The sequence below is a fragment of the Sapajus apella genome, unplaced genomic scaffold (genome assembly GCF_009761245.1).
Source record: "Sapajus apella isolate SASKATOON/1434 unplaced genomic scaffold, GSC_monkey_1.0 scaffold4, whole genome shotgun sequence".
In the NCBI taxonomy this organism is placed as follows: Eukaryota; Metazoa; Chordata; class Mammalia; order Primates; family Cebidae; genus Sapajus; species Sapajus apella.
In genome coordinates, this window is record NW_022436944.1 from 53,286,586 (window position 1) to 53,301,425 (window position 14,840).

Sequence of the window (14,840 nt, forward strand, 5' to 3'; positions counted from 1 at the left end):
TATATGTAGTAAGATTATATAAACAACTGCCAATAATTATATTAATCAAATTATGATCATGGCTAATATACTTTCCTGTATTAAAACTGCATTTCAACAATGTGGCCTGAACGCAAACAGATATTTTTACACTAATATTCATAACAGCATTATTCACAACAGCCAAAACTGGAAACAACCCAGATGTCCATCCACAGATAAACAAATAAACAAAACGTGCTATATACACACAGTGGAATATTATTCAGCCTAAAAAAGAAGGGAAGGAAATTCTGATACATGCTACAAGATGAATGCGCCTGAAGACATTATGCTAAATAAACAAGGCAGACACAAAAGGACAAATATTCTATTATTCTACTTCTATGAGGTACACAGAACAGTCAAATTCACAGAGACAGAAAAGAGAATGGTGGTTGCCAGGAGCTGGGGAGGGAAAGGGAGCTGCCGGGGTCTGGGGAGTTAATGCTTCATGGGTACAGGGTTTCAGTCTGGGAAGATGAAGAAATTCCAGAGCTAGATGGTGGTGATGGTTGTTGCAAAACAGTGTGAATGTACGTAATGCCACTGAACTTACACTTAAAAATGGTTAGAATGGCAAATTTTATATTGTATTTGCTACAATTAAAAGGAAAAAAAAAAGAATATGGTCTGAAAACAAGAATTTGAAAGGTAGCTCTAGTTCCCTTGCACAGCTCTTTGTGAAACAGCAACTGAAGAGACAGTAGAATTCTCTACAAACCTCTTGAGCAACAGCTAGGATCTAAAAGAAGGGAAAATCTCACCCGAGGTCACTCCAAATGCCCAAGCTGTGCCAAAAAGGTTACAGTCAAGATTCAAATTTGTCATGAAGGACATGATCCAGAACACATCCCTGTATTATACCTATAGTATAGAATAGGGGTCCCCAAGCCCCAGGCCACGGACCCATAATGGTTCGTGGCCTTTTTAAGGACTACAACAGGAGGTAAGCGGCAGATAAGCAAGTTTTACTGCCTGAACTCCACCTCCTATCAGATTGGTGGCAGCATTAGATTCTCATACGAGCACAAACCCTATTGTGAACTCTGCATGCAGGGGATCTAGGTCGCATACTCTTTATGAGAATCTAACTAATGCCTGATTATCTGAGGTGGAACAGTTTCATCCCGAAACCATCCCCACCACCCCATGGAAAAACTGTTTTCCACAAAACCACTCCCGGGTGCCAAAAAGTTTGGAGACCGCTGATATAGATGGCTCAGATAAAAAAGTTTTTAACAACTGATATACCACTGATATAAATCCTCTTTGTTAAATAGGGTTATTACAATTGCAAAATGTATGCAGCCAATTTCAGCAATAACCAAAGGAAGCTGACACTCTGTCTCCACAATTAACATACAGGAAGACTAGCAGAGAATCTACGCTCTTTATTACTCAGTCTCTCACATTCCAGAAACAGCCATTAAGTCCCATCTATCCTTACTACTAGCCAAACTATTCTTACTACTGACAAACACAAGCAAGTTTTATGAATATAATGTTTTTAAAAACTAACTTTGATAGACTTTTTTAAATGAGGTAAAATCTTGATTTCAGCATCCCCTCCACCCTCTCTCTTCTTCTTTAAAAGTAGAATAAAAGGACTAGCAAAGAAATGGTAGCCAAAAAAGTAGTCAATGCTTGACTGTAAATAAAATTTTACCTGACTGTTGGAATCTCCAAACAGGATACACAAATGTGGTACCAACTTGCTGATGACTAGTGGCTGAGCCCCAAAACTAAATATAATTTGAGAAAAAAATAAAGAGAATTTGTTTTTAATAAACAGTAAACAAAATATCCTTATGCTCTCTTCTTGTCTGTAGCAATATGACATATGGTGGGGAGAATGGGCACACATCATTAAAACATGAAGGATATGAGACACAAGCAAAAAATAATTACAAGCAATGTGAAATACGCAAACTTGAATAATCACGACAGTGAAGACAATACGTCATCCAATAGATAAAAATGTTCAACAATGGCACTCTTAAACCTAGCAATCCATGAACAACTTAAGAAAATCAGAGTTTTCACTTTTGAAATTGTGATTTTTTTTAGACTCTGGGTCTCAAATAAATGCATTCCCATTCAGTAAGTTAAAAGATCTTTAAGCTTATGGCAAGAGAGCCAAAACCCAGTGCAAAGAGCTATGCAGACTGAGTACACTTATAGGCTCCAGAGGGCAGAAAGGACTATAGAGTGATAAATGAAAATATAGTTAAGAAAAGGAAGTAACACTATAGGAAAAGCTGAAAGCTACTACATATAACCTATGACATTGCGTAAAACCTAAAAAACTAATCCAGAGCAAGAAAAGTCCTAGTTTACACTTTTTCAGATCACAGTCACAGTTCTGTGGCAACTATGGCAGCCAGAACTCTACACACAGCTACCAGTCTCACTGTCTAGTTACCTGGGAAAGTTTTGCTTGGTCTACGATTCTGGTACCCACCCACACTGCTCTAGGGGGAGGATGGGGATGGGAAATGGTTATAATATGTGAAATATCATTGAATTAAAAACAATTCCAAATTCGATCCAGAACAGAAATAGATACTAAGGTATTAGCGTATCAGTTCCATGGCCATCTGTTTTGGGTGGCTACTACTAACATATTAAAGAAAAAAAGAGAAACAGTTAATACTGATATAACTGAAAAATTAAGAACACGAAAGATAGTAACATACATAAAAAATGAACAGTAAAGGTATCAAATAAAAAGTTAAATGCTTTAATAACAATTTTAAATATGTCATTACCCATAGCTTTCCTTGACCTTGTGAACTGAGGTTTTTTTTTTTTAAGAGAAATAAAAAACAAGACAGCTATTTTCAGTAATCATAAAACTTACATGTTTAAGGTTTCAATAAGACACAGACACACGCCTTCTCGAGATCGAAAATTCTTGTGTTTAAAACCAGAAGCCAACTGCTCCCAAATGTACTATTTGAAAGAAAAGTAAAAATGTATAACAAAAAATTAAATTATTCATGTTATAATCTTTTATTTCTTCCCAATCTTACTATCAACCTTACTGGTAACTGAATATTTTCATCAGACTGTTGTTCATTTCTCCACTACGTACAAGTTTTTCTAAGCCAAATTACAAAACTGCTCTTAGCCATTTTTATTACTTTAATCAAATTTTAGTACTTATATATATTTCACTTTAGATTTTGATTATTCTCAGAAGAACCATGTCTAACAACTGAAAACCTTAGAATTTCCAAGGACACAGATTTCTTCTATGATTCAGAAACCTTCAATGACAATGCTACCATTATAAGTCCAGCAGTCCAGTAAGTATTTAAGTGGTCCAACACTGCCTAGTAACTAATATAGACTCACATGGAACAGGCCTTTCTTTTTTTTTTGGACATTTTATAATTCAGACTTTTTTCCTTTTAATACTGGATTCAAATACATAAATGTATTTGGGCAATTCATTTTGTAGCTACCTACCATACTTTTCTTTTAGAAAAAGCAGAGATAAACCTACACCAATAATTCAAACCAAGTATTTTGGGCGTAACAAGAAATCCAACTTTATTTTACCAAACATAAAGCCAACTGGACAAATCAATCCTTTCTCCACATTTGGAAACACCACTTTTACCATTTACTAAATTCATACACACAACATACACAGCTATCCTCTTTCTATACTCAGTATTCTTTCTGGAGTCTGTATTCAGTTCTACTAATGTATTTCTCTCTCCCAACCAAACTTTCAAGAAGGTGGCTTAAGAAATTACAAAAAAAAAACTAACAAAAACAAACAAACAAAAAACTTAAATGTGAATAACCTGACTCACCAATACTACCTCTGGAATGTTATTCTATATAAATACGTACATTTATGTTCAAAGATACATGTAATAGGGATGCCCCCTACGATACTGTTTGTAATCACAGAAAGCCAAAAACAACCTAAAATGGTAAATGAATAAACAAGTGTGGAGGGATATCCACCAAATATTAAAAAAAAATAGTTCTGAAATATAAAATACTTGGGAAACACAGTAACCACCTGTGAAAAAATTTTCTTCTAGTCTCTGTAGGAGTCGCAGAAATGAACAATACAGCATTCAGTAATTCTCAAAATAAGCTTTCTCAATAAACATTTTTTAATTTACAAAAAAGAGAAACCAGAAAATCCTAAAGTATAATATAATCCATACACCGTCAAATCATTGAAATCTATTAGTTAGCTTTTTAAAAAAGCATTAAAGGGTACAAAATAAGAATAAGAAGCAAAAAAACAGAAAGTCAAACACTGACACTGTATCTTAAACGTCAACTTCTTAAAAGCATTAGCAACAAATCACTGTTTAAAATTTCAGTGTTCATGGTTGCTGTGGTTTTAATGACTTGCTATGATTACTATTAGCAAAATCTAAATTTTAAAATGTAGGCTTACCATAGGTGGTGCTACTTGATCCATTAACTTCAGCATCAGAGTCTGCGCTTCCTCTCGAACCTTGTCTTTGGCATCTCCCATTCTGTCTATTAAAGCTACAATAACTAAAGGAGGGGAGGCAGTAAAAGAGTAATTACTTATAACTCATCTCCATTAAAAACCGTATTTTACAAAATTACAAATAGCAATTGTTTCCATAAATGAAGGGTTGTGAAGTAAAGAAATTGTTTTAAGTTCTTTTTCAATAAAAAAAAATAACTGAGAAGTTTCAAAAGAATACATGCAGCATGATACTCCTTATAATAATGTTCAAAAAACAGGCAAAACTAAGTATTATTTTTCTTAGAGAAATGTATACATGAGGGGACAAGGAGGAAGTCGACTTCAGAGGGTACAGGTTCTAAAGTCGGTTCATAGGGCAAAAATAACACATAGTCAAAATCATCTTCCTGTAATCCCTTAAATTACCACTACCATTTAGTGTGGTCTCATCAGGTATGTGACCCTGGACACATTATTTAACCACCTTTTGTCTATTTCCTCAGCCATAAAGGTGGTTAGCAGTCCTTTTTCAGAGGAGTATTGAAAATTTAAAAACAATACAAACAAAGAGTAAAAGGCAGAGTAAGCACTTTCTATAATATGTCACCTACTATCACTATCACTATCATCAAGCTGCATGTTCAAAAGCAAGGGAACTTCCCTTGTTTCTCTTCTGATATTACAGCTATACAGTAGTCCCTTTTTAAAACACAGCTTTACTTTCTGTGGTTTCAGTTACCCATGGTCAACTGTGATCTGAAAATATTAAATGGGGAATTCTAGAAATAAACAACTTATAAGTTTTAAATTGTGCGCCATTCTGAGTAGCGTGATGAAATCCTGGGCTGTCCTGTTCCATTCAGTATGGAATGTGAATCCTTCTTTTGTTCTACATATCTGCACTGTTTACATTACCTGCCTATTCGTCACTTAGTAGCTGTTTCAGTTATCAGATCAAAAACACATAGCATGTATAGTAGCAGTCCCCAACCTTTTTGGCACCAGGTACTGGTTTTGTGGAAGACAATTTTTCCACAGTGGCGGGGGGGGCAGGATGGTTTTGAGATCAGGCATCATAAGGAGTGCACAACCTAGAACCCTCACATGCACAGTTCATAATAGGATTCATGCTCCTATGAGAACTAAATGCTGCGGCTGATCTGACAGGAGGTGGAGCTCAAGTGGTAATCCTCATTGCTGGCCACTCACCTCCTGCTGTGCAGCCCAGATCCTAAGAGGTCATGGACTGGTTTGGACTATCGGAGGCTTCAGGAATCCACTGGGGGTCTTGGAACACTGCCCCTGAAGATAATGGGGGACTACTACATAGCTTTCCTTTCTCTGAGTCAATGGAGGACTAAGTCTAGTTTAAACAAGGGAAGGAGAAAGAAATGAGATCAAGAAAGAAATATTTCTCTAGTTTATTTATAGACACATATAATTGTGTATATAATCTGAGGCCAACATATTATCTATAATGCAATAACCCAAACTGATGTAGTAATGAACAACAAGAGTCAAAGAAAAAAGAAATTACATTCTTCTTGGGGAAAAAAATGACTCGAGTGAGAAGGCAACATACCAAATGGAAAGATATCATCCAAAAATCTTAAGCTTAAGGAAATATCCTCACCATAAAAATCATAGGTCTAATTATGAGGCAATGTTCATCAATGGAACAATATAGATTCTTCTCATCCTGCTTGGATGTATTGTTAACACTAGAGGAATTTATCAACATCTATAAGGTTGGCCATTATGGGATTCTGGTTCTGATAGCTTCTGAAAGGCAGAAGACAATAGTAAACACTTAACAAATGTTAGATATTACTATGCACTAACCACCGAATTAATTATCTCATTTAATCCTCGCAACAGTCCTATGAAAGAGAGTTAGGCCTATTTGGTAGAGAAAGCATAGCAGGATTAAATAACTTATCCAAGGTCACACAAACAACAAGTAGTGAAACCAGGTTTTAAATAATCTATACCAGCTGGGTGCAGCGGCTCACACCTGTAATCTGTGCATTTGGGGAGGCAAGTAGATCACTTGAGACCAGAAGTTCCAGACCAGCCTGGCCAACATGACAAAATCCCATCTCTACTAAAAATATACAAATTAGCCAAGCATGGTGGTATGTGTCTGTAGCCCAGCTACTCGGGAGACTAAGGTGGGAGGATGGCTTGAGCCCAGGAGGCAGAGGTTGCAGTGAGCTAAGATCATGCCACTGCACTCCAGCCTGGGCAACAAAGTAAGACCCTGTCTCAAAAAACAATAGCAAATAAATAAATATCTGTATAATGTGAAGTCACAGTCATAACCATCTCCATTTACTTATAATTTGAGGTGTTTGGGTGTATGTGTATATGTTAACAACCATGTAACAATAATGGAAAAAGAAGTCGCTTCATTCCTGAGAGGTGAAATTTAACTCCAACAAGAAAATTCAAAGGTTGGCTCCAACAGGGATTCACTTCAATGTTAAAAACCATTTTACGAAACATAAAAACAAAAAACCTCACATTACATAAAATTAGTATTGCAGCTATTAATTTAAACAAAAAATTCATACTGTTTTTCCACTGGAATTGCTTTTCAACACATGCTACCTTGGAGTCAAATAGAACAAAATTGTATTCCTAACTCTACCAGTTATTAATTATAAAACAGAAAATTTCCTGAACTTCAAAGTTTCCTTGTCTGTAAAATACGGGAGGATGACAGAACTATATCTCACATGACTAGTGACAGGATGAAGTAAAATAAGGAAAAAGCACCTGTGCCAAGCCCATGATAACTGAATTATCATTCAATATGATGAACATTCAACAAATATTTATTGGGTATCCAGAACAGAATTTTTCACTCAATAGGCTCTCCATATGAATGTGTTAAACAAATGAATCAATCTATGACAGACTGGAATTTGGACAATGAGACATGGAAGAAGGTTGAATCTTAACTCTTAGTATTTTTTTTTCTTTTAGCATTGTACAAGATGCAAACCATTTACCAGGTCACCTAACTATTCTTGTATTCCTTCTACAATAACATTTTGGGTTAAAATTGTTTAAAATTTTAGAACAGTTTATAAAATTTGTAAGATATGAGATCCTTTATGACTCAGTTATAGAACCAGGGCTGGTGATCAACATTAAATATACATTGTATATTTTTTGTTTGAAAATTATATTTTTCCACAATATATGTGGGTCACGAAAGGAAACTAAAATATTTTCTATTATTAGTACTATGCATATATATAGATTATATATTTAAGAATTACATTAATAGAGCTTATATTCTTTTTGGAACTGTATCTAAAACTGAAAATGAATCTCAATTTTCCTAAAACACTTTTCACTTTTAACATAAAAGAACATTAAAAATACCTATAATGATAGCTAATAACCCAAGTGCACCAAAACTAAACATTATTTTTCAAATCAAGTTATATTTATCTAGAGTTAGAGTATCAAAAAACCTTCAGAACATATTCAATTCAACTCCTTTTTACAGAAAGATTCCTAAAGTGATTTGGCTAAGTTCTGTAATAGAGATAAAACCAAAACGCTAACCCTGGGATTCTTAGTCCAGTTCCTTACCTCTCTAAGAGCATACAGATATGCTGCCTATCTTGCAGAGTTGTTCTACAAATTAGAAATGGTGTGAGAACAATCGTGAGAATAATCTTCCATGTATGTGAAGTAGTAAGAGAGTAAAAAGTAAACAGGTAAAAATGGGTAAAAAGTAGGCATTCAACTAATGATAGCAAAGCTGTAATAAAATTTTCCTATTATACCACACTGACTCTAAAGAAATAACAAGTTCAAGTTTCATTAAGGACAATGATAAGCACTTATGATTCAAAGTGAAAACAATACTGACAGTAAATGCATAGGGATAACTGGAAAGAATAGGAGATTATAAGAAAAAACTACACGTATTAGAGTGTATGAACATATGTCATCTATTGCACAAACACAAGTGAAAAACGCTAACAAAAGCAAATCGATGTAATGTATTAAGTACTTAACTGTATAAGAATCACAGAGTAAAGAAAAATTCAGTGTAGGGTGACGTTAACCTGAAAATCCCTCAGATTCTCAAATTTGAAGTACATTTTTAGAAGGGAAAGAAAGGACCATGAGGAAGAGGAGATTTCAAAAAGAAATAAGGGCACAGCAGAGGTATAAACAACTTAAGCTAGACCTAGAAAGACTGAGCAAGTTTCTGATTAGCTTAGAGTGGAGACAAAGTACTTGCTAAAGATTACAAAGAAAAAGTCTACTGAGATGGAGAAGGAACACATATGGTAAAAGACAGCATAAGAGAAGTAAGTTCTGAAAGCAAGACAGTGTTAGGAGTCAAACTAGAATTCTGATCCCAATATTCTCATTGCCTCAATATGAGCAGTCAGTACATACAACCCCATGTGGTCCTCCTGGTGTCTGAAAAATAAATAAGATACATAATACCTAGAATTACTCTTAAGTCTAAATGTTCTCTGTAGCAATTAATAACAGGGAGCTACTACAGGGCAAGAGTCACAGACACAAATGTCTATGGCCAGGGAGACATAGAAAATGCTAAAATTAAGCCAGTTTAAGAAGTGCAGTATTCCAACCTTGCCATATTATACCCAACTTTCTCAGTGACGAAGAGACAAGAGGATTTAGGGGGCGAGAGGTTTTATGAATTAGAAAGATCATCACCTAGACACAAGAGAAACTACAAAGCAAATTCTTATCAGGGTTACTACATTGGCCAATTTCTTGAGACAAGCCAGAAATACAAATTTTCATGTAAAACTTCTCAATTTTAAACACTGATTCAAAATATTTTAAGAAAATACAGGCTGGGCACAGTGGCTCACGCCTGTGGTCCCAGTTACTCAGGAGGCTGAGGTGGGAGGATCGCTTGACTGTTGAGGAGGCTAAGGCTGTAGTGGGCAATAATCATACCACTGTACTCCAGCCTGGGTGACAGAGCAAGATCCTGTCTCAAAAAAGAAAAAAAAAAGGAAAGAAAAGAAAGAGACAGAGACAGTGAGAGACAGACAGAGAGGGAGAAAACATAAACAAGTAAAATGCTTACAGAGCAATTTTCAATATCTACTATAAAATTTCTTTTATAAGAGACACAGGTGTACTCTGTTGCCCATGCTGAAGCATGGTGGTACAATCTTAGGTTATTGTAACCTTGAACTCCTGGGCCCAACCTCCCATCTCAGCCTCCAGAGTAGCTAAGACTACAGCCATACACCCCTATGCCTGCTAATTTTTTTTTTCTTGTAGAAACATGGTCTCACTATATTGCCCAGGCTGGTCTCAAACTCCTGGCCTCAAGCAATCCTCCTACCTCAGCCTCCTGGTGTTGGGATTACAAGTGTGAGCCAGTGAGTCCCCTGGCCTACTAACAGTAAAAAAAAAAAAAACTTTTCTGAAAATATTAACACAAAGGATCAAGTGGAATCAGGTGTTGATTAAAACTAAATAATAAAGATAGGAAACCCCACCAGATGCTTCTGTTGAAAAAATAACTAGGAAATAAAAGAAAAAACTGACAGAATGGTAAGTAGCATACCAAACACGAAGAAAAAACTTAACCACAGATATAAGAAAGTGTGATGATATACTAATATTAGGAGGCATTAACTTAATCTACAAAAGAAAATCACTGGCCAGGCATGGTGGTTTATCCCTGTAATGCCAATGCTTTGGGAGGCCGAGGTGGCAAGACTGCTTGAGCCCAGGAATTCAAGACTAGCCTGGGCAACATAGCAACACCCTGTATCTATTTTAAAATATGAAAGAAGAAAGCAAAGAAAAATCACTAATATCTGAGGCTACCCTTCTATATGCTATATAATGCTGCTGTATCATAGGATCAAACCCATTTATAATATACTCTAATGATACATGAAGGTCATTTAGGTTTAGAAAATAAGTCAGAGCCAACTTTGTAATCCTAATAACTATACAAAGCTGAGCATTATCCTACCATATGCACTATACTACAAACAAACTGTAAGTAAGTGCTATTCACAGTATGATCAGCAGCCTAGGATCTATTGACTGTCTATGACAGGGAAATTTAGAGTACTTACAAAATGTTTTTGAGGCAATTTGACCAAAGACATTTTGTTTGTTGCATCTAATGATAAAAAAAAAAAGGGGGGGGGCTTTTTTTTTTTCCTGTAATCTATTTTATTGTATTTTATAAAATATTGGTCTGCAACATGCTGGCAATGAAGAAACTGACCCTTCCCCACAGATAGTCTGAAACATGGCACTGTAAGTTATATTGCAGATCTTAGCATTTCACAAAACAGTAAAAGATCCAGTTAACATATGCATTTTTTTTTTTTTTTTTTTTGCCTCCAAGGGTGATTTAAGTAGGTTTAAAATCTTTTCTTTTCTCTGGGTAAACTGAAATGCTAAGTAGCCGATCTCTGGGTTATATAAAATTTCTTTTTTTTTTTTTGAGACAGATTCTTGCTCTGTCACCCAGACTGATCTCAGCTCACTGCAAACTCCGCCTCCTGGGTTCGAGCGATTCTTCTCCCTCAGCCTCCTGAGTAGCTGGGCTTACAGGTACATGCCACCATGCCCAGCTAATTTTTCTATTTTTAGTAGAGATGAAGTTGTGCCACATTGGCCAGGCTAGTCACGTACTCCTGACCTGTGGTGATTCACCTGCCTCAGCCTCCCAAAGTGCTGGGATTACTGAAATTATATTTTTAAATTTACAGAGAACAATTTCTGTTAAACAAAAACTAAGGAAAAAGGTCATCATGTTAAATCTTATTTAGAATTGTAAATAAATAAGGTTAACTTACCCATTGCTACATAGGATCTAAATCGTGTTGATAATTTGTCCACAAAGGCACTTAAAATTTCCAATCCCATTAATGACACCTACAGATAAAAAGGGATTTTAATGAATATAAATTACTGATGCATATTTTAATATCAGTATATAATTTTTAACATATAAAAGATCTTCATAAATATATTGCCATATTTTTTAAAAATGAGATTTAAGTATTCAAGGGTAAATAGTCATGAGGTTGGAGCATCCTAATCTCAAATGGTTCAACAATATACACAACAATAATAATGTGTACATAGGAAGACAGCGATAAAGCATATTTAGCACAATGCTAAATGGTAAATTAGGCAGAGGTTACACAGGAGTTTATTGACTGCAGTCATGCCTCACTTAATGATAAGGATACATTCTAATAAATCTATCATTAGGTAATTTTGTTATTGTGCAAACATCGGAGTGTACTTACACAAACCTAGATAGGACAGCCTACTACAAACCTAAGCTATACAGTATATCCTCTTGCTCCTAGGCTACTACCTATACAGTATGTTACTGTGCAAAATACTGTAGGCAACTGTTAACACAAAAGGTAAATGTATGTGTATCTAAACATAAAAAACGTAATGCAAGCACTACAACGCTGCAAGAGCTATGATGTCACCAGGCAAAAGGAATTTTTCAGCTCTATTATAATCTTATGGGACCACCATTCTACATACAGTCCATCACTGACTACAATGTTGTTATGTGATATGCATAACCGTATTTGTAACTTTGAAATGTTTCCTAAATGAAACAGTTAAAAATTAAGGGCCTCTTTAATTACAGAGGCTCTTCTGTAATTAAAGGGGCTCTTATTTCATCTTCCGTCTGTGATGTAGAAACTGTAAAGAACATCCCTCTCTAACAAGAAAAAGCTCACTGGGTCTTCAAAATCATAACTCTTCTTGAATCCATCAGAAAGCTAAGGCTGAAGAATAACCAACTAACCTGAAATCTAAACAAAATCATGTGACACAGCAGGTCACATGTGACAGAAGACAGGAGGAAAATGAACCCATGATATAAGTGGGTAAGAAGTACTCAGTTATACTTAACAAAACTCTTTACGACTGAGTGTGGGCTAGCATGAAAATGCAATCCCTACTAGCCACAGACACAAGGAGAACGCATACCCACTTAACAAGCTCTTTCTCCACAAATCTCCACCAGACACTCTAAGACTGAGGGCTGAGCAGGATATTGGATAAAGTATCTCTTGGTGGTACAAGCCTGGAGGAAGGAAACAGCTGCCTGTGCAGGAAAAGCACAAAGGCTCCTAGTACCCTTGTCCTGTAAGAAACAAAAGTTTGAAGCTAAGAAATAAAAGTGTGAAGCGCCTCAGTGAAGAATATCAAACACTGTTACTACTAAGGCATAGGTAAAACTCAATGCTGTTATAAAGAGGAAGAAAATAAAAAGCTTTCTACCCCAGAGGAAGGGGCAGAAAAACATCCTGGGGCCCATATAATAAGGTCTCTCTCTAGTTGGGGAAAGCCATGGTCTTCATAAAGCCTCACCCCGGCGGGACAAGGTGGCTCACGCATGTAATCCCAGCACTCTGGGGGGCCGAGGCGGGCAGATCACAAGGTCAAGAAATCGAGACCATCCTGGCCAACATGGTAAAACCCAGTCTCTACTAAAAATACAAAAATTAGCTTAGCGTGGTGGCGAGCGCCTGTAGTCCCAGCTGCTCAGGAGGCTGAGGCAGGAGAATTGCTTGAACCCGGGAGGTGGAGGATGCAGTGAGCCGAGATCTCGCCACTGCACTCCAGCCTGGCGCCCGGCAACTGAGCGAGACTCTGTCTCAAAAAATAAAAAATAAGGGCCAGGCACGGTGGCTCACATCTATAATCCCAGCACTTTGGGAGGCCAAGGCGGGTGGATCACGAGGTCAAGAGATCGAGACCATCCTGGTCAACACCGTGAAACCCCGTCTCTACTAAAAATACAAAATTAGCTGGGCATGGTGGCGAAGCCTGTAGTCCCAGCTACTCGGGAGGCTGAGGTAGGAGAATTGCTTTAACCCAGGAGGCAGAGGTTGCAGTGAGCTGAGATCATGCCATTGCACTCCAGACTGGGTAACAAGAGTGAAATTCGGTCTCAAAAAAATTAAAAAATAAAGAAAATTAAAAAACAAAAAAAAATCCTCACCCCAAGACTCAAGGACAAAAAGCTTCCTAAAACTGAAGCTGGACCAGAAAAACAAAGAATGACCCTGTTTCCCCTAACCAGACCAGCAAGCATGAAATAAGCAATAGCAGTATACCAGTGGGGAAGGGGCATGAACATAAAGAAGAATCCTCTATGAAGCCCAAGAAAATACGGAAGATCTAAAGTGCAGAGTTGAGTAGAAACTTAAGGAAAACCCTTCATAAAATTAACCAGATAACAAAAAAATCTGAAGCAAATATGAACTAAAGTAACTATAGCAATCATAACATCAAGTCCGAACTCAACTCCTGACTAGACTGACTGCATAGCTCCATGCTATATATAAGCTTAGCAGAAAAAAAGGCATGTCATTTCCAGGTACTATTTAACTTAGTCTTAAACATCTTAAACACCGTCCAATTTTCAACTATGAATTATGAGACACGCAAAAAAAGCAAGAGTGGAAAAATACTACTATCAAGAATAAAGCATGGACAAAAACAAAATACATAGATAATCCAAAAGCTGGAATTATCAGAGCATTTAAATAACTATGATTAATGTATTAAATGTCCTAGTTAGAACAGCAAACAACAAGCATGAATAAAAGGAATTCCAGGAGAGAAACAAAAACTTTAAGGCAGAGTCAAATGCAAATAATAATTTTTTTTTAATGCATTAAAAACAAGGTACAAGCGATTAAGATGCTTTTGATGGGTTCATCAAAAGATTTGACACTGAGAAGGAAAGAATCAGGGAACCTGAAAATACATCAATACAAATTACTCAAATTGAAATACACAGAGGAACAAAAAGGGAAGGGGAGAGACAAAGCACTCAAGAGCAGTGAAATATTATCAAGTTGTCTAACATATATGTCATTGGAATTTTGAAGAGAGAATAAAGTAGAAGAAATATTTGGAGAGAAAATGGCCAAGAATATGGTGAAAATAATGAAAGGCATCAAACTATACGTCTAAAAGTCTCAAAGAACCCCCAACAGAAAATTCCAAAAAACACCAAGACACAACCTATTCAAACTGTTAAAACCAAAAGAACTCAAGCCTGTAATCCCAGCACTTTGGGAGGCTGAGGCGGGTGGATCACGAGGTCAAGAGATCGAGACCATTCTGGTCAACATGGTGAAACCCCGTCTCTACTAAAACTACAAAAAATGAGCTGGGCATGGTGGCGCGTGCCTGTAATCCCAGCTACTCAGGAGGCTGAGGCAGGAGAATTGCCTGAACCCAGGAGGCGGAGGTTGCGGTGAGCTGAGATCGTGCCATTGCACTCCAGCCTGGGTAACAAGAGCGAAACTCC

At 36.6% G+C, this 14,840-nt stretch overlaps 1 protein-coding gene across 38 annotated transcripts in view; it reads right to left on the bottom strand.

Moving 5' to 3' along the window:
• The window catches only part of CLASP2 (cytoplasmic linker associated protein 2), a 234,298-nt gene that overhangs the window by 198,019 nt on the left and 21,439 nt on the right, over positions 1-14,840 (bottom strand). For all 38 annotated transcript variants that reach the window (XM_032269320.1, XM_032269052.1, XM_032269259.1 and 35 more), the window contains exons 2-5: positions 11,335-11,413; positions 4,451-4,554; positions 2,882-2,973; positions 1,688-1,763 (exon numbers count right to left, since the gene is read on the bottom strand). In XM_032269320.1, coding sequence (XP_032125211.1) covers positions 1,688-1,763; positions 2,882-2,973; positions 4,451-4,554; positions 11,335-11,413 — 351 coding nt within the window. The remainder of the gene's footprint in view (positions 1-1,687; positions 1,764-2,881; positions 2,974-4,450; positions 4,555-11,334; positions 11,414-14,840) is intronic.